Genomic DNA, 27,308 nt, shown 5'->3' with positions numbered 1-27,308 from the left:
TGTGCGTTTTGCTGCCCCCTTCCCCATCTCTTTCCTCCATTCCTAATTTGTTGTTAGGTTGCGATGGAAAGTTTGAAGGCATTTTTATTTTTTGGAGGAGCCGCGAAGGCATCGTGGTTGGTGGTGGTGCCGGCCCGTTTGTTTAGGCTTTTCCATCGGCATTTTTGCCGCGGCATTTCGGGCAGCCCAGGGCTTTTGTTTTGAGCGTTGTCGTTTTCTTATAAATTACAAATTTTTCACCATCACTTTTCTCAACGCGAGCACGCCGCCGCCGTCGCAGTTTGTTGTTGGTGGCCCTTTTTTCCTTTTGGGCCTAGCAAAATCACACCGCCACAACTACACCGTTACCCCGTTGGTGTGCGGGTGTGAGGGTCGTTGGAGAAGCTCCCCCGTGTTACGGTGAGGAGTTTTTTTTGGGCGGAGGGAAGCATGTTAATGGAGGCTTCTGTGACTAATGGTGGCGCGCAGGTGGGTGCTGCTCGCTCACCTTTTTCTGCAGCGTCGTGCGATCGTGCGCACTTTGCTGTTTCACTTTCGTTGAAAGTTGTTTTTCTGTTCGACCTTCCCCCCTCCGCTTGGCTCATAGCCAAAGGTAGCTTTCCCGCGCAAAAGAAAAATGGCCTTGCGAGGGATGCGACTGTTACGGTGGGGTGCAAGGGTGGATAAATAGTATCCACCGGCGGGTGTGTAGATACTTGTTTGTTTGGCTGAGTTTATCGCGGGGGGAGCATTTTTTCTTGTTGCTTTCGGAAATGATTTTTCCCGGTTGTAAGAGCTCTAAGTGAAGTTAGTTTTCTGGTCGTTAGTTTTTATGGCGACAGTTTCGAGAGAAACATTAAAACCACATTTGGGAAGATGTCATCCCTTTTGCTTCCCGTTTGGGTCTCTTGTAACTGTCCTCCCCCTCGTTGTTGATGGGTGATGAAAATGTTGTAATTAAATTACCGTAATCGTGGGTGTGTTTTGAGTGTTTTTATTTTCGTTTTCACTTGCGCTGAGACAACGGCAAGAAGCACTCAATTCATGTTACATTTTTTACCTTCCCCGTGAAGTTCAAGCCACCCTTGTACACCCTTGTTAATGGAGGAATGGGATGATTTATGGATTTAGGAAAGTAAAGAATACCATTTTTAATATTTGTGAACGGCAAAGCTTTCTGTCTTTCGGCTGCATACAAAGGCGGACGCTGTTCGAGCAGGCAATAATAGTTATGACGCGTCAAACATCAACAGGAACATGGGAAGTTGTATTTTGATTCATTTTAATTAACATCGCGTCAGAAATTCGTTTTCGCAGAGGAACATCACGGGTTTCGTACGTAACAGAACGGAAATAAATGTCTGTTTTGGGAAATAAACGTATCAAATTCCTAGCTTCTTCTCAAACATGATGGAAATGTACAAAAAGTTGATCAACATTTATGTCTTTTTCACGGAACCAGCGACCTGGCAGAACACGCTGCTTGATTTTTGAATGCAAACGATATCGTTTCAAGCAAAATCCCATGGTACATTCACCTTTTTCCCTGTCGAGTGGAGGTTGGTTGGGCGCCTTATAACCGGCTGCCCATAGTTCCTGTTGTGCCACCGTTTTATTGAAACGGTTTGAGTGCATTTTTCCCTCTGTAAAAGGGCACCGGCTGCTTTCCGGTGCGCGGCGGCATGCTCTAAGCGTTCATCAAAGCGTAACATGCTTAACCGAGAGAGGGGGCCACTGTTCGCCGTTCTTTGCGTTCTGTTCTATTACCAGTGTGTGTATGTGTGTGTGGTACTGGTACTATTGTTTTGAACATGACTTTCCAATGTTGTGTATGTTCCGCTAGATGCATATCCCCATACTGCGCTGCGGACTTCTGGCTGTGAAAGATTTTCAAGGGTCACGGCTTGATGTGGAGTGAAATTTTAATATCGAGCGGGATGATTTGCTTGAGCTGTCCACTTTTGGGGTGAAACTCTGGCATCCTCTTCCCGATTGCTGATAATGCTGTCAACAACGGTTTGTTCTACCGTTAATTTCCTGGAACGGTTTCATCCCCCTGCCCGGGCGTTGCTGCGAGTAGTTCACGGCCGCCGAGAGTCTTTCCGCTCCGCCCTACCCCCGTACTGATTACAGGAAGCATCTTCTACCTTGAGCCACTTTTGCATGCATCGCGCACCGGTGTTGTCCGGCTCCGGGGATGCTTACGGTGCATGTGAGCATATTATGTTGTATATATGTGGCGAATAAAATCTTCCCGGCACCACAGCACCTGCAGCAGGAAGTCGATGCTCGTAAAGCGTGTTATAGGAAGGACCGGTTCTTCCACGAACTGCATCGCCACATCCAACGCACAGTAGGGGGGTGGAAAGAATGTGCAGAATGTTGTGCTTTGGAAGGGGGAACAAGAGGCACAGGGAATGCATCCATTGATGATGTGCATTCCGGCAGTGGGAAAAGGCTCCGAGAACAAGTTCTTCGTCGGGGCGGGTAACGTGTTTTGCATGGTTTTATGAATGTGCAAAAAAACAGAAATAAACATGTGCGAGCACACAAATATGAAAATACCGTACGACTGTTCGTTGGGATCAGTTTGTATGCTGTACCGCTTGGCAATGGGCCAATGGTTCTGCAAGAATGTTCCCGCGAGAGGGCGAGAAAAGAGGTTGCGTAAAGCGTAAACAAATCTGTAGAAAAAGGTGTGCGAGGCCTGCGCTGTGGTTTGTATTACCAAATGTACAACACTGATTGAAAGAGTACAGTATATTTAATATTGCTTAATGATGTCGAATCTTTAAAGCGAATAAAAGTTTATTTTACTGTCCATTTAATGTTTAAACTACAAATGTACGCGTGTCGATTGACTGCTGTTTTTAATAATCTTCATCTTCTTGGGCTACTGGCTTCGATCTTCACCTGACTAATGAGCTTCTTTCCGCACGATTTAAAACAATAGAAAAGAAAACGGCTGCTTTCCGCAAACGGATGATGTTGCGAAAGAGGAAATACTTGTTGTTGCACCACATCCATCGCACGGTTTGATCAACGCTCGCATCGCCAGGTGACCATTCTGTAGCATTTCTTGTTTGCTCTTTGCTCACCATCATCAAACAACCAAACTGCATTCGTGTTGCCACCAAACCGCCTCCAAATGACCCCTCCCCCACTCTCCACCCATGTCGAAGAAACGAAACGGAAGCTCCCCCAAAATGAGCAGCGTTCATCTTCCGGGGTGGAAAAAGGCCATTTGCTAATCCCTGTTTTTGCCCGTTTAATTTCGCATTTGCCGTGCCAGGTATGTTGTTTGCTGTGCGTGTGGTGGGTGTATTGTTACTTTTACATGCGTTATTTTTTTGGTGTTTGGTGTACATTGGAACATGCCTTGATGCTCGGTGAGACAGTCAGGTTGGCCAATTTATCATTAAAGAAAGATGGAAAACAAAAACAGGAACAAATAAAAAAGTCGTTCATTTTGGCGGATGTGTGTGTTGGGGCGAAAGTGAAACCCAAAGGCAGCAGTGCAGGGAGGAAATACTGATTAACTGCCCCAAAAGTAATGGCTGCGTGTTAGTAAAACTGATGCACAAAACAACAACGCGCAAAACGCGCGCTCTTGGACTCTAATTACACATTTTCGCGCGAGCGATGTTGCCTGGATGGTCGAGAAGATTTATAGTTTTTGTGGGTCCAGCTTTATTTTCTCTAAACTTTCATTGCGCGCAAATGCAACAAAAAGTTATAACGGACCGAAACTTCACTTGGTTTGGGACATGCTTGGGAGGCGCTAAAGTAGGTTAAAGATTGATTTAAAACACGAAGCAAATGCGATCGTAAGCTGATCCGCCTGCTCTTGTTGCTGTTTTGACAATAGCACGTACTCACCGGCTCATTGACATGTCCACTCTGACGCGGGTAATTCGAAACCGATCGCTCAAGCTGCTGGTACCAATCGATGTGTGTTCCCCGGTGTTGGGGTGGTGCACGTGGTCCAAGCTGTCGGTTGCCATATCGGGCGTCAATTCTCAGCAGTTTGCCGGCAGATTAGCCGGTCGGGTGTGTGTGACACACAGTGCTGCTACCGCGAAGGCGAAGGTGAAGGTAACAGCTTTTAATTGACTTTCCCTATCCGCGCCATTCGCGCCCGTGTGTGTGTGTGTGTCTGCTTGCTGGAGATCTTTTGTACCGAAAATAACAACCTTTTTTGTGCCCTCTTTTGCTTGAAAAAGCGGCCCTCACCCGGAGAGGCAGCGAGTTTTGATTTAACCGCACTTAATTACTGCCGCACTCGCAGCAGGGTGTCATCGTATATCGGATTTCGTTTCCGACGCCTATAGGCATCTGCTTGTGTGTCTGTGTGTGTGTTTGGATCATCAGGAGATGTTCAGGCTGGTTGAAAACGAAACTCTGCTTCACTTTGCTTCGACCAGGTGAATGGCAGTTGGGTTTGTTTGGGTAAAAAAGGCCCTTTACCATGATCTGTGCGATTTAGATGAGTTCTCCAAGTGCGGGGAGTGATCCAGCCGGGTGTGTTTGTGCATTATTTCACTGGAAGAAAGTGGACTTTTCCTCTGTGGTCCAACAAAAACACAACAAGAGTGAGAGTGGAGTCGCCCCTCCAGAAAGGCTGCAAACGAAAGGCTTTGCACTGGTGTGCCGAAGCTTTTTCTTGGATGGAGCTTCTTGGAGTGGAGTTCCTGGAGGAGTGCGTCCACCGGAGTAACTACAGTAGCGCACTTGTTTGTGCCCCGGCCTGTCCCGAAGATAGCCGGCGGCCTTTCGGTAAATGCAATTTATAAATCAATGTCAAAGCCGCGTGCGACTGAAGCGCTGTGACTCGACGGAATGACGCGGCATGACGAATGAGCATGTACGCGTGTGTTTACGGCGCATTCCCGGCCCTGGTCTGACGATAAGTCGCCCCGACGTCTAGGTCGAGGTTGTCCCGAAGGCACACAGCTCACTCGCCACCGTCTTACACCGTTCAGGGCAATTACCGAGTGGAAAAGTGGAGACACTCGCTCTGCGCTCTGCTACACAGCAGTTTGCATTTGCATGTCCCAATCAACCGACTGACCCAGCGAGCTCGTTTAGAGCCGGGATGATCTCGGATGTTTGAATGTACCGCAAAGGGAACGGGGCATCACCTTTGCAGCTTTTGGGGGAGGGAGCAGCAGTACCACCGATCAAGGTTGATTTATCGACGAGTGGTGCTGTTGATCGTATGTAGATCTTATCATCGGATCATTGGACGCATCTACCCGTGTTGACTAGTGTCTCTTAAAAGCACCTCAACAAACAGAAAGAGATAGAGAGATGGAGAAAATAAAACAAGAGACTCGGACCTGCCACAACTAAGCTAAGGTGTCGGTTGTGAGATTTCAACTACAGTTTGCTGCTGTGCTAACCTGCGGAAAGCTCATCTGATCGGTTTCCGATCCAGCGATTCGTATCGGGAACCGTGTGTGGTGGCATGTTAGCTGTCATCGGCTAGTGGTATTTCTATCCATTTTCCGCAGGGCATCTTCATTTGCTTTCCGTGTGTAGATACGGAGTTTGCTGCCTGTTCAAGGGTGTACCTCTCCCCCTCAGGACCGGTAGGGGAATCGGTAGCCCAACAAGACATCACAAGATCCAGTTTTGAGTGCCACTATTGATCGATGAGCTCGGTAGGCTAGAAACTACGCTAGATGTAATCGCTTAGGGATTAGAGAAGGAAGACCTTGTTTTCAAATAAAAATTGTAATTAAAATGTAGCGCTCGATCGAAGTTTGCAACGTGTGCGATGGGGTGTTTCGCAACCGAACTACCTTACCAACGGATCCAACTTTACCATTGTTTCATCAAACTTAATTTTAGCAAAAGCAATAGCGAAGTGAACCGTTCATCTTGTTTTATTCCCTGTCAGTCAATTAAATACATTGTTTTTTTTTTGCGGAAATTTGAGGCTAAAAGCAAGTGCCAGTCCTCCACTCTGTTGTGTTCTATCAATTACGGTAGAATGTAAAACTGTCAGTAAAATACTTCCGGGACATGGTACATAGACATGAAGTGTTGGTGATCACCAGTGGTCTTAGAGCTATATACTGCTTGAGTCAGCTTTTTTCTATCGAGTTTTGTCACACATAATACCTGCTGCTGATGCACTTAAATTGCACCATTTGTCATAGAAACGGCACTATTTCCAACCTGAAACAAGAGCTGAAAGATTTGTGTGTGTCGTAAATCAACAAAACGTAAAACACGCTTCACACACCATCGCTCTGCTAGTGGCGGAAGCATGCTCGAGCTCCGTCACACAGGTCGAATACGTCAGACAGTAAGTAAGTGGACATGAGAGCTTCGGGGACTGTTGTCGATAAAAATGAAATAATTCGTCATGGTCCGGAGCAACGAGACGTACACGTGGTTGCTGTTTGTATTGACGAACGTCGTTTAAAGCTCAATTTAATAATTTAGTATTTTTTCGAAGCATAACATTTGAAATTTCAACAGAAAAAAAATTTGCACGAGCTTTTTATGAAATCTGATTAAAAGAGTGATGCGTTGAGAGCTGATTGTTTTCCCCGCCGCTGATGTTGACTTTAACCTTTAAGCTTTTCTTGTGCTACTTGTGTAAAAATGTTGCAAATTTAAGGTGCATTGTATAATGCCGTCCCCTTTTTTCACTTCCACGTCCCTCGTTGGTCCACGTCCCGCTCTTTGGTGTAAACAAAAAACTGCACTAAAAGCACTAAAATCACCCAATGCCTCAGGTGGATATTTTGTTGGCACCGAATTAAAGCCCTCGCAGCAGCAGCAGCAGCAGCAGCAACACTACGTTTTGCACATTCAGTTAAAAAGAGTGCAACGAGGCGCGTAATTTATTCGCCTTTGACACACTACCGGCAGGTCGTAGCCATGAGGGCGATTGTTTTTCGGTGCCGACGCGGTAGTCTGAATTTTTTGTTTCGTGTTTGTGCGTACGGTAGATTTATGTTTTTGGTTTAACAATTTAACCCGATTTTGGTTTTTATTTTGGGTCTGGTGTTTTTGGAACTTCCTATTACCGGGTACCGGAAATCTCCTGTCGCAGTTGATGCAATTGTATTCGATCGCCGTGCCCCCCACAACTGGCCATCAAGATGCAATCCACGAGCTCTGATTGTTGATTGCGTACGTGCGCACACGCGTCCACAAACAAAGCCCGTGCGCAAGTGCACTTGAAATCGCGTGTACTTGGGGGAGAAACACAGAGAGATGTATGAAACCTGTGATTCTTAAGTGGCCACTTAGCGGACGACTCGTGACTCGTTGGGGCGGCAAGCTGTGGACCGCATGCTCCACTATATCCACCCTACCATCTTGCCATCATGATCCGGCATGATACCGATACGTGAGCAGTGTCACGATTCACGACCCCGGAGAGCCCTTGAAATCGAAGCGATGCTTTCCGGAGGCATGGCCCATGCGGGAAAATCAAAACAAAAATAAGATGTACCTTGCCAGTAGACCGTGGCAGGATTTGGGTGTCAGGAATGCTTACCGTCGTTCCCCAATCGTATTATGTTTAAACTTCAAACTTCACCTTCTGCTAGAGTGAGCGAGAGAGTGCGTCTAGAATAAACAATAAACAGAAATCAATGCTCGAAAGGTGAACGTACGGGGTCATGAGCAGCGGGGATGCGTGTGCAGTGTGATTGATGAGGTGCTTTCACTGAGCAGGAAGAAAAAAAAAGCATCATCACAACCCGGTCTCCCCAACAACAATTGGGGGAGAAAGTCACGCCCGATCGTGTGTGTATCACCGTTAGGAATGGGATGACATGCACACACGTGTGATGAGGTGAGTGGGTGTGTGAATCGTGACGTTGGGAGTGCGTACAATCCGATTCTTGATTTAATCAGATTTGTCCGTTAAAATAAACCCAAATGAGGCAGGTTGCGAGAACGGGGGAGAACTTTTCTCCCCAATCACCAAACAGGTGGGCGTACCTGGTGTGCGCTGGTCGTGAAAAGCGCAATGGAAACTGTCCGCCAAGATCATAACTTTCCGTTTTACACCCAATCATTTTATGTCTTAATTGACTCTCGTGTACGTTGGTTCGAGCACTGTTCCGAGTGCTTTTCCCCTCCATTCGAGCACTTTTCAAGGTCAATCGAGAAGGAAATTGGTGCTGTTTTCCGCATTTTGGCAATGCTTTGCGCATGTGCGCATCATCATATGATAACGTGTTTGTTGAATGTTTACTTGCAATTGTGTGTGAGATTTACGCTTTTCCCCTCCTCGTTTGACATTTACCGCCCGAATCATGGCGTGTTTTTTCGACCTTCGGAAAAGGGGTATAAAACTGGCGCACTGTGCAATGACGTCACAATGTTTTGTCTGGGAGGAACTCCCCAACAAGAATGGAGCAAGGAGTTGCCGGCTGTGGCACGAAACAAATGTAATGTAGGGCCGGGGTCGTTAAGCAAACAAAACTAACCTAGGCAGGCAGAGGCAGCAGCATAAAATGAAAATATCGATTTTCTTTACCGGCGCCCGGAACAGCACGTGCTTTAAAGGTTCTAGACGCGCGCGCGGTGTAGGGCTGGAACTTTTTCCAATCGTGAAAGCCAAATGTGTGCTCATTAGTAGTGCAAAACTTCTCGAGGCCATAACTGTAGCATAACGGCGAGAGGTTAACGCACCGGCAATGTGTGGAACCTCAGGGCCCGAGAGTCCTTCGCTCGGTGGAACAAATTGACTGTTGACGTTGTTGCCGCTGGAAAAACGGTGCAAAATTCGCGTGTCGCGTATGTCGCCAGCACAATTTAATATGGTCACGGTTTGCCGGTGCCGGTTTGCTTTATTGGATTAGGCTCGGAATCATTTGTGATTCGATTCATTAGAGTGATGGTTTTGTGTTGTTGTTTTTTGTTTAAGAACCGTGGGCGTGGGCTTTCCGATCATTATTGGATGTGTTTTGTAAAGCCGCTTTGAGCTCGCCGAAGGCCTGGCTGCTTTAATGGGCGAACCGAGCGTTGTACGGTATTAATGCTATCAATTATAGCTTGTTGGTACAAGGGGAAATTGATTTCAATTTAAGTCGAGTTTGTAATTTTACAGACGAGTGGAGTTTTTGAATTTATTCTGTGGAAAATTCGTATGGCCTTTCGATCAATGCTGCACTAAGAACAAGGTTTTCTGATCGCACAGTTTTGTACCAGGAAGTGAGGCCATGCAGGTCGTTTGGTAATTTGGAAACTAGAACACAGTGCCGTGGTCTTATATTTAAAACATCTAGGTTGTTCGGTACCCCGACATCATCGCTGATGAAGATGTAAGCGCATGAAACTCCAAGGAAGCGCCTTTATTGTACAAACATACTTACGCAAGTGCACGCAGCATGTTTCATACTAACTAGCATAACGATTGACTGCTCCGGTTTTCCTCCTATCGGTGCGGGGAAGTAGGAATATATTTTCCCGCCACGAAGAAGCAATGCACAGCACTCCCACTCGGGCTATGGGTTTTTCTCGCGCTCCGAACTGCACGCAACGGCATCCAACCTGCAGCGTCGTTGCGTCGTTCGCTTTCAAACATGCTCGACATCATAATTATGGTTAGGCAAATGCATTACGAGTGGCCCGTTGATGGATCTCCCGGCTGTTGCAGAGCGTTTGGCTCGTTGTGTTTGTGTTTCAGCGCTTGCTCCAGTTATTAGCATACGATGATCTTCTTTCTTTGTACGGGAAGATGTTCCGTATCTACGTTATGGAACCTCGATGTAAGAGTTCTGTTGCAGTCAACTTTCTTCGGCGATGCGATGGGAAAAAGTAAAACCGGGTAGCGGATGACGGTAGTACAGAACTAGTTGCATTTGTTTTGCATGTGCATGCTGATGAACTATGTGCAATGGAAGATGCTAATCAATCATGTTTACTTTTCTATTACCCTACTGACGACGAAGCATGTTGGATGGTTTATTTAGGTCTTCGCGCCACAAAATTATGTCATGGGATTTGCCCTAAGCGAAGCTTTAAACATGCTGCATGTTGCATTGTGCAGGATGAGAGCTTAGTTTTGCTTTCAGTGTGCGCGCTCCCTTTCTGGTTGATTGCTTTGTTGGCCTGTTCTCATTACGTGTCCGGGTCACAGCATCGAATGTATCATAGTAACACGTGCCTAATGGAGAGTGAAGAACAAGGGGTTTATAGTAGAAACTCATATAAATAATATGAGCGATAAACTGTAGCAATAATTCAATAAAAATAATGTAGTTCACCTCGAACCTTTAACCTTCACTTCTTGCTGCAGTTTCCATGACCGTCGTTAACCTTATTGCCACCAACCTGCTGAAGTATACCTATTGATATATCTGCAAAGCAATTCAGCTGTTGGTTTTGGAGCAACAGGTTCCTTTTATTACGACTCCCGCCTCAATTTCTGGGAGGCATTCGGTGAAAGAGAAATTCCTCGGCCTGCAATTTGGAGGGAATGCATATCTCTCGTGCTCCCATCGAACTACTACCGTCCGATGGAGGCCACGTGATAAGAACAACTGGTCACTCCAGAAGTGAACGCGAGCGGACCGCGTGCACCCCGCGGTGCATTTTTTCGCATTCATTTTGGTTTTTCCTCTTCCACTTTAGGCAGACACCAAATTGTTGTGGCGCACTTCGTTCTCGGACAGTGGAACAATTTTGGCAAAAGCCAAATTGGGTGAAAGTAGCGTGAGAGAAGGAGTGATTACAGTGCTGCATTGCAGTTACCGATGGTGCGAGATTAATTACATAAATCTTTTCGACAGGAATAAATCGTCCACACGCAGGGGCGATGGGAGTGTGAGTTGATTTAGCGGGTCTTGTTTCAGCTCGGAAGAATGTTATCGTAAGGAGCGTAAAGAGCTTTAATTTCATATCGCTTCTCAACCCTGTTTTGCTGCTTAATCTTTGAAGTGTTTTTGCAAGTGCCGATCGTGTGCACTGAGTGCTCAAGCCGTTCTTGCTGCAATTACATCATGCACCGATGAACCTCTGTTAACGGTAAACTATCAGCTGATACTAGAAGGTGTGCATAGATCGCTTCCGCTGTAACGATGCACGGCGCGGCTATGCGAAGAATTCACTCAATGAACGAGACGCGCCTTCCCATGGATTGGTGGAGGAATCAGCGAAACGTTGTCCAAAAGACCACCAACACCGGTGCATTATTCAGCTGTTCGATCCACGGTGCAGTGAGGTGACGTTCTGTGTTAGTTGTGTACCGGGCTTCTAGAACAATGCAATTGTTTTACCGAGGGTGGAAGTAATTAATTACTGATATCGTTACTGGGACCAGGTGGAACTAAACGGGGGTTGGTTGGCTTTCACGCCTCAAGAGCCCGGGATTTGAGCTCCGTCGCTGTGCGAAAAGGGCTCACGGATGATGTCACTTGGATGTCTGAGGCCCGCCTTTCAATTACGTGTGTTGGGCTGATTATATTTTAAGACTAAATGAGTCTAGTCTCTTCAGAACGTGTCGCTGCGAGGGATATAACCGTTCGATTAGACGCTTGAAGACGGTTTTTACAGCTCTCGCTCGATCGATTGGCTGTTCGTGTGCTGCGAAGAGCACCGCCGATGGCTAATAAAAGTAAGCACGGCTAGCTTTGCTACGAGAGTGTTTGTTTTTTGTAGGTTGAGGTTAGAATCTAGGTTAGTGGATGGGTTCCGCCTGTTGCCGTCGAATTTCCTGCCTCGTCCTTGTCTGCCAGCCGGCAACTTGATTGAACTGTTCGAACTAAATGTTGGAGTTGGAAAACGCAAGAGCGAGAAAAGCCCACCTATTGCAATGCGGAGGCTCATCAGTCGAAATAGCAGTGATTAGCAGCGATACGATAATCGACGTACGCGGCCACGCCATAGCTCGAACAGCTCGATTGTCTAGGCGAGGCCAAGGTTTGTAAAATCGCTCAGGCGCGCCAATGAGACTTCTTCGCGAAGTTGATGCCGGGTCTGTGTGAGGCGTCGGAAAGAGCATTATGTTTTGGAAGAGGTAGTTTCCGCTCGCGGGGCGTGAGTTGCGCTTTACCGCCCGGAGAAGATGGTGTTTTACGTTTTACGAAATGGTCTTACACACTATGCCGTAAACTGGAGCAATGGCCTCCCCCGCCGGGTGAAGTTGGCTTGACCCAAGGCGTTAAGATATTTTGGAGGTTACGTTCGCCTGGTGGTGGTGCTTATGGCGTGCGCTTTTACTGTGATGGTTACTTCATGGCGGTAGAAAGTAGGTAAGGGCTGTCGGAAATTAAGCCTAACCTCACGTGATCATGTATACATGTGTGTATAAGCAGGAGTAAAGTAGATGCTGATTATTACAAAATAAGTAGGATTGATTGGAATGTGCTCATAATGCACAACATTCAACCGTTTGCACCATAAAAGGGGCTGTTTCTGTTCATGATCTAATTGAACTATGCATGACTTCAGTTTAAGATATTTTGGTCACGACTTGTTTGTAAGTGATCATTACTTCGTATCGTCACATGAAAGCACCGACCAAGAATTGCACTGTCAATGAACTTTAGCGGCTGCTTTGAGGGGAATGGTGTAAATGCAACACGAGTAGCGGTCTGCAACTGTGGCAAAACAGAGAGTAAAATGCACACAAAAAAGTGGGAGATCATTCCACTATGCACACCTCTGATGGCAACATTGTAATCCCGCCGGGTAAAGTAAATAATCGTGAATAATTAAGTAAACAAACAAACAAACAAGTCAAGCGGCCGTGTGTCCGTAACAACACCTTTCATTTTTACCATCAACGGTCGGCAGCAGTAGTCTTTCGGTCGGGCTCAGAGATATCATGTCGCCGCGCTGTCGGTAGCTGTCGGACTTTGCGCGAGGACTCTCGATGGTCGGGTTTGTTGTGCGGGATCAAAAGGCAAACAGTCAGGGAGTCTGCCGAAAAGCAACTCCGCTAGAACTGCTTACACACCAGGGTGATTAAAGTCCTTCTTGCGCGGAGCAACAGGGCTTGCGGTGAAGTTGGAATTGAATAAATTGTAATCCACATCCAATGAGTAGTGTTGTGCCGTGGGTCCGCTGACGCTTTACCCGGATGGTGTGGGTCGACGCTTTTTTCTGTGTCCCGGCCCAGGGAAGGGCAATAAATCAGTCCATGGATATCGGTTGCGACACGGGCGGTATAAGTCACGGAGAGTCCAAAGGGCCAGAACGGCCTGTAACACTTGTCCCCTGCTGCACAGGATGCTTCTCGGCGGCGGTGGTGGTCCACGGTGTCCGGTTTTGGCGTCTGTTGCATGCATGTCCGGTGATATCGAACGACCGGTTTTCCGATTTCAATTCTTCTCTGCTTCTTAAGCTTTGTTCCCCCGAAGTTTCTTATTTGGAGCGCTTTCGGCACTCGAACGCAGTAAGTTGGCGGCGTAAGTTCACAGACAGCTCAGAAATTCTTTTCCATTCGCCTGAGAGAAAGGTGGTTCTGAAGATTACACCGCGTCATTTCCCAACGCACCTGTTTTCGGCTGACAAGACCTCTCCACTCAGATTTGATAGCCGAGAGAGTATTGTAGGCAACATAGGAAAGGATCGATCGGAGCCGTTGTGGTCGCTGTGGGAAATATAGCTGTCATCGTATCTTGGCGGACGGGAACCACCGGGGAGCGCATCATTACGATCCGTTTTATTTTAATGAGTCTCGCTCCTTGCGTGATAAAATTCTTGATTGAGTGGAATAGAGTCGGAAAATTTATGGTTCAGCTATCGTACCGCGGGAGGGAATTCGATTTGATGCAACGCCATTCCAATGGTTTGGAAGCACCGACACGATACTGTGTTGTTGAGTTTGATTGCCTTAATCCATTCTATTCACGCCTCATTAAGCCTTCTCTGGGGAGAAGGGGGCGAGTTGATTAATTAAATATTGAATATGTTTTCCGGCTTCTTAGCTCGGCAAAGACTCTCGAGGTGAGGTTCCGGTGTGTGTTTTTAAAAATTTCGGAGCCCTCTCATCGTGCGACAACTTTCAGGTGAAGCAATCTGTTTTTATCATTGAATGTGTAGTCTGTAGTAGAAGATTGTTTTCTTTCTCTGCGTTATCACACGCAACACAAAACCTTGTACGAGCATGGCACAGATGTACTAAATATCGTTTGTTTTCTTCTCCGTCTTTTCTCACCCACAGATAAGGAGCTGTGCATTCCATCGACCCAGAAAAAGGTGAGTATTCGTCGCACTTTGCCACTGGCCCAAGATGACGTCGAGGAGCGATTCTGCGAGCGGCCGAGCGAAGAGTGGGCTTGCATTACGCACTGCCAGATTGAGATACGTCGGTGTTGTCCCTCTATCATCTCGGTGTTGTTATCGCTCGACGAACGATTTCACCACCGCGAGAGACAAACATCGTCGCGGGCTGTGATCGCTTACGGCCAGGTCCTAACACATCTCTTCCTGCGTATATGCGTACAGCCACGGGCGACTGTGGCATCCCGCTTCCGTCAAGTGCCTGCGTTTCAATGTGTAATTAAATCACATCTGATTAAAAGTGGTAGATAAGTCGCGCTATCGCGATCATGTAATTACAGCGCTGACCCGAGTCGTACCGGCCTCGGATGCGGACGTTAGGTGCCGTTGCGTTTGCATTTCCCGTTAGTAGCGCCCGGAACGGAACGGGCCAAGAGCAGTGAACGAATGGTTTGGTATTTTTCGGCACGCCGGGATAACCGTCGACACGTTGTGACAGCGACGGGGACGGGAGTAAGCATTAGTGTGTTTGCTTTTTCCTTCGATTTTCGCAAATCACGTTTCTCGAATTTCAAGACAGTTTGTACGTGGGTTTGTTTGTTCCGCGGGCAAACCTCTGGAACGCGAGATAGACGAGCCACTCCGCACACGGCTCAGCCGATACTCTTGCAAGACCAACGGGAAGCCGTTGAGTAAACCGTCACGGTCAAGTTCGTCGTCTGCTCGCGTCGAAGTTTCCACTCGACCGAACGCGCTACGACCTGACGCACGTTAGCTAACGATGGTTGGTTGGTCTCTGTAGGTATGGCCCGGTTTTTCGGGGTGTAGAGTGCAATAAAGCTAGCCAGCAAAGCAGGTGAAGAATGGCTAGTTGGATGGTTTCACTTTCGACGGGCGAACTCACCAACTAGCAGGAAGGTGGTGCACTGCTTTGGAGCAGAGAGTCGAAGCAAGAGTCCTGAGCATTCGAGAGGCATTAGTGATTGCCAATCTAAATTGTTTTGTTGTGATTGTTTTGTTGAATGAAGTTTCGATCAATGGCTGGCTAGGAGAGGAGGGTGTTCGGTTGGTCGCTGGAATGATAATTGAATCAGTACAAACATATGGAATGGAATTCGTTTGGAAGATGCTTATCGCTGATATGAAGAGGTAAGGAAAAGCGTTTCGTCTGCACACCTAACAGCAAACCATTAAACCGCTTCTACTAGAATGTGGTGAATGTTAACTATTAACTGAAATCCGTATTTTAGTATTGATCGTTATAGCATTGTTTTTGTTGGATTGTATTGTTTTATGTTTGATTGTTTTCCTGGCATTCCATAAAATTTAATACAAACCAAAGTAAAATAAGATCCAGCGACAGACAACCTGTAAAACTAAGTTATAATAATTCTTTCCTGGTGGGCTTGTGTTCACAGAGGAAGAACTTAGGAAGATTGGAGCTTACAAGAGTGATAATTCCAATAAGTTATTGATTCTTTGTTTCTCTCAGCATGACCCTATAGATATGAGAGAACAGACAAGATAAACCAGTGGAAAGGTCAAGTTCAAGAGAAAAAGGGTTGGGCCCGTGTGAATGCACCGAACGGCTCGTGTGTGATGCCATAAGTAGATAAATAAATCCCCCAAGACAAACTCGAAGATTGTATGCACCTGTGTATGGCACAGGCTCAGAAAAGTTGTTTCGACCACGATACACGGCGGCGGGATAGGCTTGGCTCATTGAGATAGCAGCGTGACAGGTCGAAAGAAGGAGAAAGGTCTTAAAATGGATGAAATATGGATAGATTTTTTATGCGTCTAATTGGATGACTATATCCCGAAGGATCGTCCCGTGGGATATGTTGGTGGTCGCAGCTCACCGGTGGCGACTGTTCGTGGGATGTTTTGCCTGCCTTTGGCTTCCCTCGCCTACACGAGCCGTGATTGCGTACCGCTTAGCGATGCGTTGCCATTTTGTTCTTGTGTGTAATTTCCGGCCATACGCGAGGAACCGTACCTGATCGTAAAAAAACCTACAACATCTTTGCACTCGTTACCCACTGTGTTTTACGGTGCCCACCCCAACCATTGAGGCAGTAAAATTTGAAACCAGTAAGGTTATCATTTTATGGCTTTAAATAATCCATTATCGAGCGGATTGATTTATGGAAGGTGAGGCTTTGGGCTGGTTTGCCGATGTTGTGGGGGTCAGGAAAAATAAATTTCTTAACGACCTGTCAATAATGATAAAAAGAAACAGAATGCAACGAGCATCCAATTCATACATCCTTTCACTTTTGACTAGCTACCTACACGGTAGAGTTTGCATGAGTGACGAGCACAGTTAGTGTCTATATTTAGGTAAATTTGTTCATTACGTTCGTCAGCCGATTGCGGTTTGACTCCTTTCGACCTTACGGTTGGGCGTACATTCCTTTTCGAAAATGGGTCAACCGATAGAGAATTGGTCTTGAGTATGAGAAGTTGCCTTCGGGAGCTTCATCTTGAAGATGCAATAAAACAATCCAACTACAGGCACCACAATCTGAGACGTTCGCGATCTACCTTCGACCGTAGCAATTTCCTTGTTGTTCCGTTCCTGGCAGTTGGATGCTCTCTGTACGGCATCATATCCCAGTATCCGAGTGACCTATTTATGATTATTGCTACCTTTTTTCTCTGGGGGAGCCTAGAGGTGTCAGTTCGTAAACAGGTTGTTTCCGTTCACAAGGGAGCAAGTCCTTTGTTGGACAGAAAAGGTTACTTTGTTTCGGTTTTTGGTTGCCTCCAGCCAGTAGGAGCTCACTAATTGAGAGATGAAATGCCATCGCTGTTTTCCGGTTCAATGGTGTTGCCTAGAAAGCAGATTTGCATAGCCTTCCTGCCAATAATCTCCAATGCTTTTGATAACTGGTAACTGTAATAGTGAATTTTCTGGTCTGGGCTCCTTTTCAAACTGTGGAGGCGTTTGATGTCTAATCATTGTGATTACGGTGGCGTTTGTGGATGTGTAGGACAGATAACGTTCATATGGCGTAGTGTGTCGGGTCGTCTATACGAAGGCTCTACGGAAAGAGTATCAGCTAGAGAAGCAGTGAGGCTGGCTGAAGACGCGTGTATCATTGCATGTAATCTTACGGTTGGTAGCAAAGAAGCCTTGTTCGAAGAGGGTGCGGCGAAGTGTTAGAGACTTTGTGCTAATGTGTTTGAATGTGGGCTTTAGGTTCATTCGCTTGTCGATCGTTTGTGCCCCGGAGCGAACGAAGCGATCATGTAGCCGCACCATTACACGCGGAGAGTCATTTATTTAGACGATGTTATGGTCAGTGGTACCCACTGAGCAAGCTTGAAAGTAGGGCTCCCAAAAGCTTAACGTCGAGAGCCGCCACGTTCATTCATGATTCTCGCTCGCTGATACTAGATGGAAACTGTGGCTCAAGTACGTATCCCGCGTGTTTGACACTTGATGCTTAGAGCTTTATCACGCTATGTTGGATCTTGTTTCTTATTTTTCTTCAAACTCTAAGGAGAAGGAAAAGAAAGCGTCAGCGAGAAGGCCTCTGCATGTAGCAATGGTCCAGCAACACTGGAACACTCTCGTACGGATCGGGCTGGTTATTGTATCGCTTCTGGCTATGCGGGGTCTGACTCTAAACTACGCGGTAAATAATTCCGAAGCGCTCAACAGCGGGGCCAGCTGATCGCTGAAGATCCGCTCACAGCGTCGATCGATGATGCAGCAAGGTTAAGCTAGGTTAGGGTAGTACCGTCGCGCAGCTTATGGGAATCAACAACTTTCTGTCCCCGGAGCTATGGGTGTCTGCACTTTCGTGTGCTAGATTATTTCCATATTTTTTTCTTCAATAAAAATCCACTATCCATTGCAAAACGAGCGCTTGCGGAAGAAAGGCCCACTGCTGGATCTTCAGGTACCATCGGAGCTGCAGTGGCGTGTGTTTCCAAATTAGCCTGGAAGCACACACACACACACACACACATACACTCATGCCGTATAGTTTATGCACGGGTTATTCCGAGAGGGCCCCCAACAGGCCTCAAGGCTTGTGATGTGAAATACGGCCCCAGTAGGGTCGGAGTGAAATTCATGATACGGTTCCATGCCGTGGGCCTCTAAGCGTGTGTGCGACGTTGGGTATCGTGTCGTATCACAAAAGCTCCCCCACTTCCCTCGCTAGAGTGGAAGAAATTTCCGTCTCCGTCCAGGCCAGAGTCTCCCCGAAAGGTAGTGCGGAGTGTGAGCGCGATCGTTTGGGGGCGTGAGAATAAAGATTCTTTTGACCCATATTTCAGATCGCGCGACTCACGATTAGGCACGATTGCACAGCACAGAGACCTGATCGATTGTGGGGAAGGAATGGGGAGGGGAGTCTTTGCATACTTCTATACTCGATGTCCAAGGGTCTCCTTCCTCTCACGTCATCAATGCACACCGATTGCGACCTCACCTTTCCCAGCCTAAGTGAGGAGGGGGGAGGGGGCGTTGAGAGAAAGAGTGGCTTTATTTTTATCGATTTAATATCCGTGTTTATAGCCTATTTCGGATGTTGTGTCGGAATATGACGCTGTAGTTCAAAATGGTCATCATAATTGATAGTGCAATCGTGGGGATGCTGCCTGAGGGCAAATCGGTTGTTTGAAAGTTGGAGTTGGTGGTGGATGTACTGATGCTTTTCCTGCTGCTTTCGTCTCCATATTGAAAAGTAATGCACGAAGTGTGAGGATCTATTGAAATGATGCTTAAGGTCAATGCCCAGGGTCATGAGAAATATTAGATTAAATCGCCTATTAAATTCACATGCCTACATTCATGATCATTAATTGGAAGTAGCATCAGAAGATAATTAAAGGACTAGTAGTAATGTAATGCTTCTTTATCGCATCCAGAAGATTTCCCTGACAAAAGACAAAAAACTGTCGAATTTAGCACATTGGCAACGCTGCATCGACGGTCAGCAATGTGGTAAATCTACTTTTTCCCCATTTGCGAGAGCGAAAGTTTTCTGTCAGTGCGCGGGGAGACGCTAGCGAGCGAGTGTGCGGTCTCGAATTTCTAGATGCACGTTCACTGATGGCACAGTTTTTCCCGATCGTTGTCATCCTTCCAGCTGGTTAACCCCGGCTCGCGTTTCAGGGAATGTGTGGCCCCTTCTGTGCCGCTTACTACTAACGCGTACGGGAGGGGACACACAAACACACACGGGTGTATGATCGAATGTACTAGCAAATGCATTTTCCGCATCAGAAACGCAAACGAGCGTGTGATCGCACGATCATGGGCAGGGTGAAATTGGAATTATATTCAGCCCTTTTGCACACTGCTGGTTCGTGGTCGGTGCTCTGAAATGATCACCCGCTTTTCGATGCAAAAGGGATGCTGAATGGGGAGCGTGCAAGGGATGCTGGATGCGCGTGAGTTGATACGTACAAAGCGGCTCTCCTGTTCCTCGTTCTGCTTGCCCCCTGGGGAGAGCAGTTGTTTTGCTTTTCGTATGTAAAATCAAGTAGGCGAAAGTTCACGGTCATCGTGTGCTCAGTGGCGTGTGCATGTGGGTAGCAGTGCACAGACGACGTACGAGCAAGGAGTGCCCAATGTGCCCATGTCATGTGCCAACCGCAGCTGTCCGTCCGGCAACAATTAGTGAGGAATTCCAGTGTATAGATACTTTTACCTAGCACACCTAGACCGGTGGGGTACGTTAAGGGAGATCAAACTGTCGATCGTAACTTGGACTAGGCTTGAAAATACAGAGGAGAGCGTCGTCAGACGGTTGTCAGAATAAGAGTGCAGCAATAGAAGTTTGCGCTAGACAGGTAGACATTAACCGGTTGGGAAAGAAAAGCGAAACATCAAACAAGAAAATAGCATCTTGAGTTCAATGTGTAATCCTTTCGCTTTTTCCAGCACTGCATTGTGTGTTAAAATTGCTGCAAGATGTGTTATAATTATACAACTTCATATGTGAGTTATGTCCTTCCCAACTAACAATGAAGCAGTCTTTCTGCATTATTGGAGCTGAACATGACCCGACAAAGTTCCTGTGATCTTTTATTTGGCATTTCCTTGGAATTGGCACCGCGAAAGGATGTACTTAGGCGCAAGCCCATGTTTAGCCTTCAGGCAACGAAGCATGCACCATGAAATGACTATGATTAATGATTATTTATACACACGCCTCAGCACCTTCGAGGCACTTGCTGTACCGCTGTACCACGATGCTTAAGGTGTAGCCCATGGAGTCGCTACCGGTAGCGCCTTTCACGGTCCCGCTGCCAGAAGGGGCGCCTGCGAAACGGTTGCAAATTGAATGCAATAATCACACCGGCCCGCGCACGTTGGTGGCGTCTTGTCTCCTGCTACTGGATTGCAGGGTTCAATGTTGTGATTATCTCATTGCAGCAATACCACACGCCACACCCAGCTATTAAATAGAATTTGAGCTTTCGGTGCGTTAAGTGTGGATTTGTTGAACACCTCAACTGCTGCCACGGCTTGATAGCCGGTCTCCCTCTGTATGGGAAATTCATATCTCCGCCAAAACCCAACGCGGAGAAAGCCGAATTACGCTGCTTCGGTTACAGCAGAGAGCACGCACGTTCTGCACGGTCGCTGTACGTTCCTTGTTTGCCACCGAGTACTGAAACCATCAGGCTGCGGTATAATTTGGGTAGGGATCTCGATGGCCGATCATTGGTCAGTTTGCGTGGTGCATCCATTTACTCGCTTATGGTGTGGTGATTTTCCCCATTCCGCCCATAAAGCAGTGTGTAGCGTACAGCAAGGCAGTTGTGGGGCGCAAGACGGATCGAGGCAAAGGTTGATTCGCATTTTCCCTCCGCCAAGTGCGCCAAGCGGGACAAGACATTTCAAGGGTGCGCATTAGTCTGGTCCGACGGCGGTGGGTCTCTCCAAACCGTTACCGCCCTACGCTTTCGGGCCGGTCAAGGTGTAGGCCGTAGGTGTAGCGGTGTGTACGGATCGCAGCACAGTGTTATCGCCGGTGAAGTTCACTTTCGATTTCAGCCCACCAGGCGGAACCTTTGCGTGAACTTTGCGGTTGCAGTGTGGCTTGGAAATGATCGCTGTTGATGATATTTTGCAACACACACACACACACACACACACAAAATTGCTAAGGCCACTCGGCGCTCAAATGGACGCAACAGGTAGGTAGGGGCTAGCAGTCGGGAAATTGTTTGCACACATGCGAACTACATAAACCTGTGCATCGACCGGTGAGGGAGACTCTGAGGTGGATAATTTCGCGTGTGGAGTGGTTTGTCGACATAATCACATCCTTTCTGCGTGTACATACCGCGTGCAGATGCTGAGGGGATCGTCTTTCGGGGCGGGCGGGCTGTTTTTTCGTCTGTCCAAAATAGAAAGTTAGGCCGAGAGCGGGGGGAAGGGTTTGAAATCGTCATACGATCGAGCGCCAGGCCAGGCGTCCATTACATAGTCCGTTCATCTTTACACGGCAGGGCGGATACATCCACGAGGACTGCTGGAAAGCCTTTGTTAGGCGTACTTCCGCCTAACATTTCCGAGCAAATGCAACTCCAAGGTACGCAGCTTCCCATAGGGGGAGGAGGCATTTACACACTGCTTCGACACCACAGCCACCGGAATGTTGGGTGGAATGGTCGGAGGATGGTATCAATTTAGCAAACTGGGCAAAACAGCCGAAATAACCTTTTCCGCAGTCGTCCGCCCTCTTTCTTCCGGAGCGAACGAAGAAACCCAGACAACAGAAGCTTACTGTTGCGAGAAACCGCACGACGGGGGCAAACGTTGTGTGTACGGGCGAAGCAGGCGAGAGAAGTTTGCATTTTAATTGATCACGACAATTAAAATCGTGCACTTTCGATTTCAGCCCGGCGGCGGCTTGGACGAAGAAAGCTCCGTCGAGGTATTGCTAATGTTCGAATGACCATTCCGTTATGCGGGGGTATGGATTTTTCTGCGCTGTATTACCACCAAGCCGGCGTGCGCAGTGTGGTAACTGCTGTTTTTTCGCCAGTTAAACACTGCCAAAGTATTACCATTTCAAAACCGCGACCCAAAGTTTAGCCGCCGATTGATGGCTGCTGTGTCCGGCGGCGGAGGGCCTTTATGCCTACCGGTCGGAAGGCGGTACGGTGGTCCTTCTATAGACACCTCCGTAGGTTCTGCCGTCTTTTGCCGCACGCCGAGCGCTGGTATGTTTGCCAAACCCGCCCCCTCTACGAACGTCGGCTCGATTGTGTGGCAGACGCCGTGTTGCTACCGGACACGGGGCGCGATCCTAAGGCTCTGCTCCCCATTCAGCTAGGAATGGCGGGTGGCATACTGGAAAGAAAATTTCTCACGGCTTCGGTTTGCTTTTGCCCGACTCGGACGGGCCTCGGAGAAGCCGGCGGGCAGTTGCTGGAACAGAGTGGGCTCTTGCTTAAGTGTCGCTAAACATGCATCGTTCAATAAGCGGGCTGCTGCCTGTCCTGGGTAGGATGCCTCCTTTCGTGCTGGCTGGGAAGAGCAGCAGCGCTTTACCGAAACGTTAGGTCACTTGGACCGGCGGGCCCGAAAGCGAGCAATTTCTCCATCACGCAAGAGAGCAAGGCAGTGCGCTGCCGCTGCCGGCTACACGACTTTTCATCCAATAAAGTTTTGCAAACCGGCATCATCGTCTTGAGGGTACGGGTAACTTGTGTTTTTTCTTCTTCTTTCATTTCATATTCAGCCTGGTAATGAGGCTAAAAACTGTCAAGCTTTTGACAGCGCCTATGACGAAAGATTGCCTTACTTTACATTTTTCGTGAATATTGCAAAAAAAACTAACCATTTTTGCTGTGGTTTGCTCCCCTTGCTATGGAGACCGTGCAAGTTTGGACGGAAGAGTTTGATTGAAACCCGCTTATTATTACTTTGCCGCAATGCGCGTGCTGTGCGGTATTGAGTGCAGCCGCAGATCGATAAAGCTGGCCGCTGCTGTAACATTTATCACCAAGATGAAATGGAGTTTCACAAATCACGAAACGGCGTTGGGGCAGGCGAATTTGTTACAAAATGTTTGACTTTTTTTGCAATGCAGTCTGGATCGAAACTGTGATCTGGGGTTTAGGTAAGCGGCCACATATTTGAGAATGGAACCGAGATCTTGAGGTTAATCGATGTAGCTATTTGTCATGTTCCAGAAATAGTAGTGCATCGCGTACGGGAGGGCTCTGTTAGTAGGCCAAACGTGTCCCCAAAATACACCGGATCTCCAATATCTCAATGCGTCGTCGTCGTCGTTGTCGGCGTCCACGTCGTGTTGGTAATGGGAAACAGTTCGCTTGCTTTGTGGGGGCTTTCTCGTGTTACATACCGGTGCGTTGTGCTCGGTCCGAGGTTCGATTAGCCGATGGGAACAAATTTATTTTTAATACCAGTGAGCTAATTCCACCCAACGCAAGCAGCTAGGGAGCAGCCAGCGGTGTCTCCTTCCTAAAATAGCTTCGTCCGCTGGGAACGTTGCCCTAGGGGTGCGTTGGACTTTTAAAAATGTAGGATGGAACACATATACTGTGGGTATTTTTTTGGGGACTACTGGCTCTGTAGTGGAAAATTGTCAAGTCATTCTTTGCATGATAGTATAGCAAATTGGTGGGATGCCTGGTTGTTCTGGGAATCACATTCCTTATCTAAGTTTCCCATTTTTATCGTCCTTCTGATAACAAAGTATGCGATGACGTTGTGTTTATACTCTATGAAATGGAGGCAATGCGACTATGATTGATCATATTTATGGCATATCCGGCATAGTTACGAATATGTTGTTGCGGTTTCTCCGATCATTTCCAATGTCTCTGTGACATCAATACATCTTGAATTATACAAGTCTACAAACACAGAGAACTGCTTTCCACACCCCATAATGGTTTCAATTTTAATACTGGATGTCAACATAACATTCAGCAGAACCATATGCACCGCAAGAATGATGAATTTATTTCGTGAGCTACAGCTTCATGATTCACGAGCAGGCTCGTTTGGGACAGACAAGCCGCTGGATGGCGCCAGCGCTTGGCCGACTTCGACGGGCCTCGCTACTGCTGACCTTTAAAGACTCGATAGTGTATGGTGGTGGTTGTGTGCATGTTTTTTGTTATAGCTTGTCTTACGGTTAGTCGCCAGCTTGGGCGCCAAAATTGTCACCACACTCCTGGGTGAGCATTAAAGGTATTGTGGACTGTTCTTGCGATGGATTGTGGTTGAAGCTTAGGTGGACTTTGGGGACTTCCATCGACTTTGAATCCACAAGGTACACATAGCTTTACTGAAACTCAGTCGTTGCTCCCTGTACACACGAAGGAACTATACTACCTTAAGAAACAGCAGTATAAACACAATACTTCTTTTCCACTTCCTCCTCAGTGACGCTAGTTTCTTAGGACAGAGTAAGGGTGAGATGGTTGTGATTTGCAAATTTATGCGTTTTGCAAGTCGCCGGACAGTCCTGCCTGCGAGTGTGTGCAAGCATATGCCCATCAAACGAGAGAGTTCAGAGGATTAGATCAGTACCACATTCCCAACCAACTAGCCTCAAGCAGCGTCGGCATTTTATATGGTTTTCGTGCATTCGCTTGTTTGCCTTATACTTTTCTCCAAAAAAGGCGCTTTATAGTTCTTTGTGTTATGCAATTTGTCTCGTGTCTTCTTGTCTGTGTTTGTCCTGCTCTCCGGAACCGTAACCTCCAGGCGGTGGAAGGAAAATGTCCCCCTGCAGGGCTACACGATGGCATGAAGTGTTTTCGGGAAATCGATTCCACTTCGTGTTTCCTAGTTGCATCATGCACACGGACAATTGATCTGAACCAAACCAACCAACCTAGCAACAGCTGGAGGGGAAGCAAATGCAATCTTCATTTAATATTCTGGTCCCTCTGGTTCCGCGTGATGTGCATTTGCAATTAAATAGCCAGCTCGTGTAGTTCAAAACCTGTTCATTAAGTGCAGGGCTGTGGAAACAATGTGTCCTGTCCACCCAAGATGCGCTGAGACTGGAGTAAGTTTCGGGATTGACCTCCCTCCCGCTGGCTATTGAATGTTGCTGGCAAACGGTCATTTAACTCTTTAACTACCGCCCAAGATCAAGTAGGTTCACCTACGGCATCGGTGGCAGCACTGTGGCTGGTAAGCGGCGAAGGAGACGAATGGAAGGTTCTTGACATTTCTTCATCCAAAGAAAGAGTTTAGTTATGGAGTGAGGAAGAAAGCGTGTGGGAGCATTTTTGTTGAAACTGGTAGTTGAAATCCTAATGAGTAGCCGTTGAGGGTTTGGATCTACGCTGGGGATCATAATTCAATCTGTTAAAGACGGTACATTGCACCAATTTGTGGCTTAGTGGAAGGAGTGTCGCTGCTAAGACGTTGTAAAGTTCCCGGCCCTGGCCGCAGTTTTTAACGATGTAAAACATCAGACGGATGTATGGACTGTGTTGATGGTTGATCTGATAGTCATAAGTGACCATTGTTGATGTTGTCGAACCCGAAGGCAATGCTCCGTTTTTTTTGTCTAAAGCCTTCAGTTTCAACTGTGAAGGAGTGTTTCTGGTGGATGGAATCCTGGTTGCGCAAACTGACGGTACGCCTAGTAAGCTCGCGTACTTTATTGCTCGCTCAACCATTACGTCAAAAGAACTCGGTTTGTCTTATGGAGACCGTGTCGCACGTGAATGGTTCGTGGTTGAAGTAGTTTTAATAGTTTCGGTATGAATCATTCTCGCCGTATGTGGCCGTCGTGCACGGATAGGTGAGGTTCTGACGTTGGAGTTGAATCGTTCTCCGATGGGGGAACCCCTTGTAAGCACACTAGAAGATGTTTGGAGGCGCCGAACTCGTTGAGGCATGAACGGAGGAGGTAGGGTTATTTTGTGTTGCAAAATGGATTCCCTGGGAAGTGAAGAAACCGACCGATCGGCGCTGTGCTGCTACACCCGTTCGACGGTCCTTCAGTGGCGCTATTCGCGTATTGTTGTTTCGATTTGGAAAGCTCAATGAACCCATTTACATGTTCTATCTGGCTGCCGGGAACGCCAGAGATCTGGTGCACATATGGTTGTGGCGCAGTACAAACCTCATTCCAGGTTTGGCCGTTGTTTGGCATAACAATACAGATTCTCGTTTTGTTTTGCAGATTCCAGCGCTCGCTTGTAGCGATTTTGATCACGTTGGTTTTGTAAATTTCGTAATTGACCGATTCGTTCGCTGTTTTCTTTAGAAAGGCGCACGAGCTGTTGACGTGGAGGAAATGAAAATTGAAGGTTCTTGAGTGCTTCTCGACTTTCCATCTGTGTTATTACGCGCTAACTCTTCTATACACGCTCTCTTTCTCTTGGTCGACGTTTTGATTCTAACGTTCTTGGATGAGGCATTATGTTGGTACCTAATTTGGACGGTGATGAGTTCTTTTACCTCCCTAGAAAGGAAAGGCTCGAATTATTTCTTTCTTTTCTGCGCAACAGCAGAGAGGCGCCGAATAATTGCTTGCCGCCCGGTGTTCTAAAGGCTTGACTGACCGGTGTTTGTGGTAATAATTTTGTAAACATAAATTATAGCACGCTAGAATAGATGTTTACTACGTGGACGATGTTCTAGAAAGTCTGTTCAGTATAATTGTCTCGATTAGCATTTTTGGCCGGGTTCAACAGGAAGTTGTGTGTGTCTCTTGCATTATTGCTCCATGAGTGTGATGTTTTGGTACTGAAATGTCTGTATCTCCATCTCCAGCGGGATGTCATTAATACGGGTTTTGGTAATAATGTCTCAAAGAAACAGTTATATTGAGTTAAAAGATTGGGAATCAACGGTATCGGAGTTTATCAATGATTGATTCGCATGCTGTTGGTTGCAAATAATTGCTTTCGGGTGATGTTGGAGAGCCTCTATAGGCAGCAAGCACTGACGATTGGAGCAATAATGAATCACATTCAGTGAAATACGAAACCAGGCATACAAACGCGAATAAGAAAATCCACGTGCGAGAGCCCAACAGGCTGGGAGCCAATAACTAGCTGTGAATAATTAGCAATCAGTGGTACGATACTTTACCCGGTAATGTTCAGTAACATCTGCAGAAATTAAATCCACATCTAGCCGCGAATTA

At 47.1% G+C, this 27,308-nt stretch overlaps 1 protein-coding gene across 6 annotated transcripts in view; it reads left to right on the top strand.

The window, feature by feature from the left end:
- LOC121595284 (protein spire) overlaps positions 1-27,308 on the top strand; it is a 118,324-nt gene that overhangs the window by 18,908 nt on the left and 72,108 nt on the right. For all 6 annotated transcript variants that reach the window (XM_041919152.1, XM_041919153.1, XM_041919154.1 and 3 more), the window contains exon 3: positions 14,123-14,157. In XM_041919152.1, coding sequence (XP_041775086.1) covers positions 14,123-14,157 — 35 coding nt within the window. The remainder of the gene's footprint in view (positions 1-14,122; positions 14,158-27,308) is intronic.

The sequence above is a fragment of the Anopheles merus genome, chromosome 3R (genome assembly GCF_017562075.2).
Source record: "Anopheles merus strain MAF chromosome 3R, AmerM5.1, whole genome shotgun sequence".
Taxonomy (NCBI): domain Eukaryota; kingdom Metazoa; phylum Arthropoda; class Insecta; order Diptera; family Culicidae; genus Anopheles; species Anopheles merus.
Note: the sequence above shows the minus strand (reverse complement) of the source record. Positions and strands in the feature narration are given on the sequence as shown.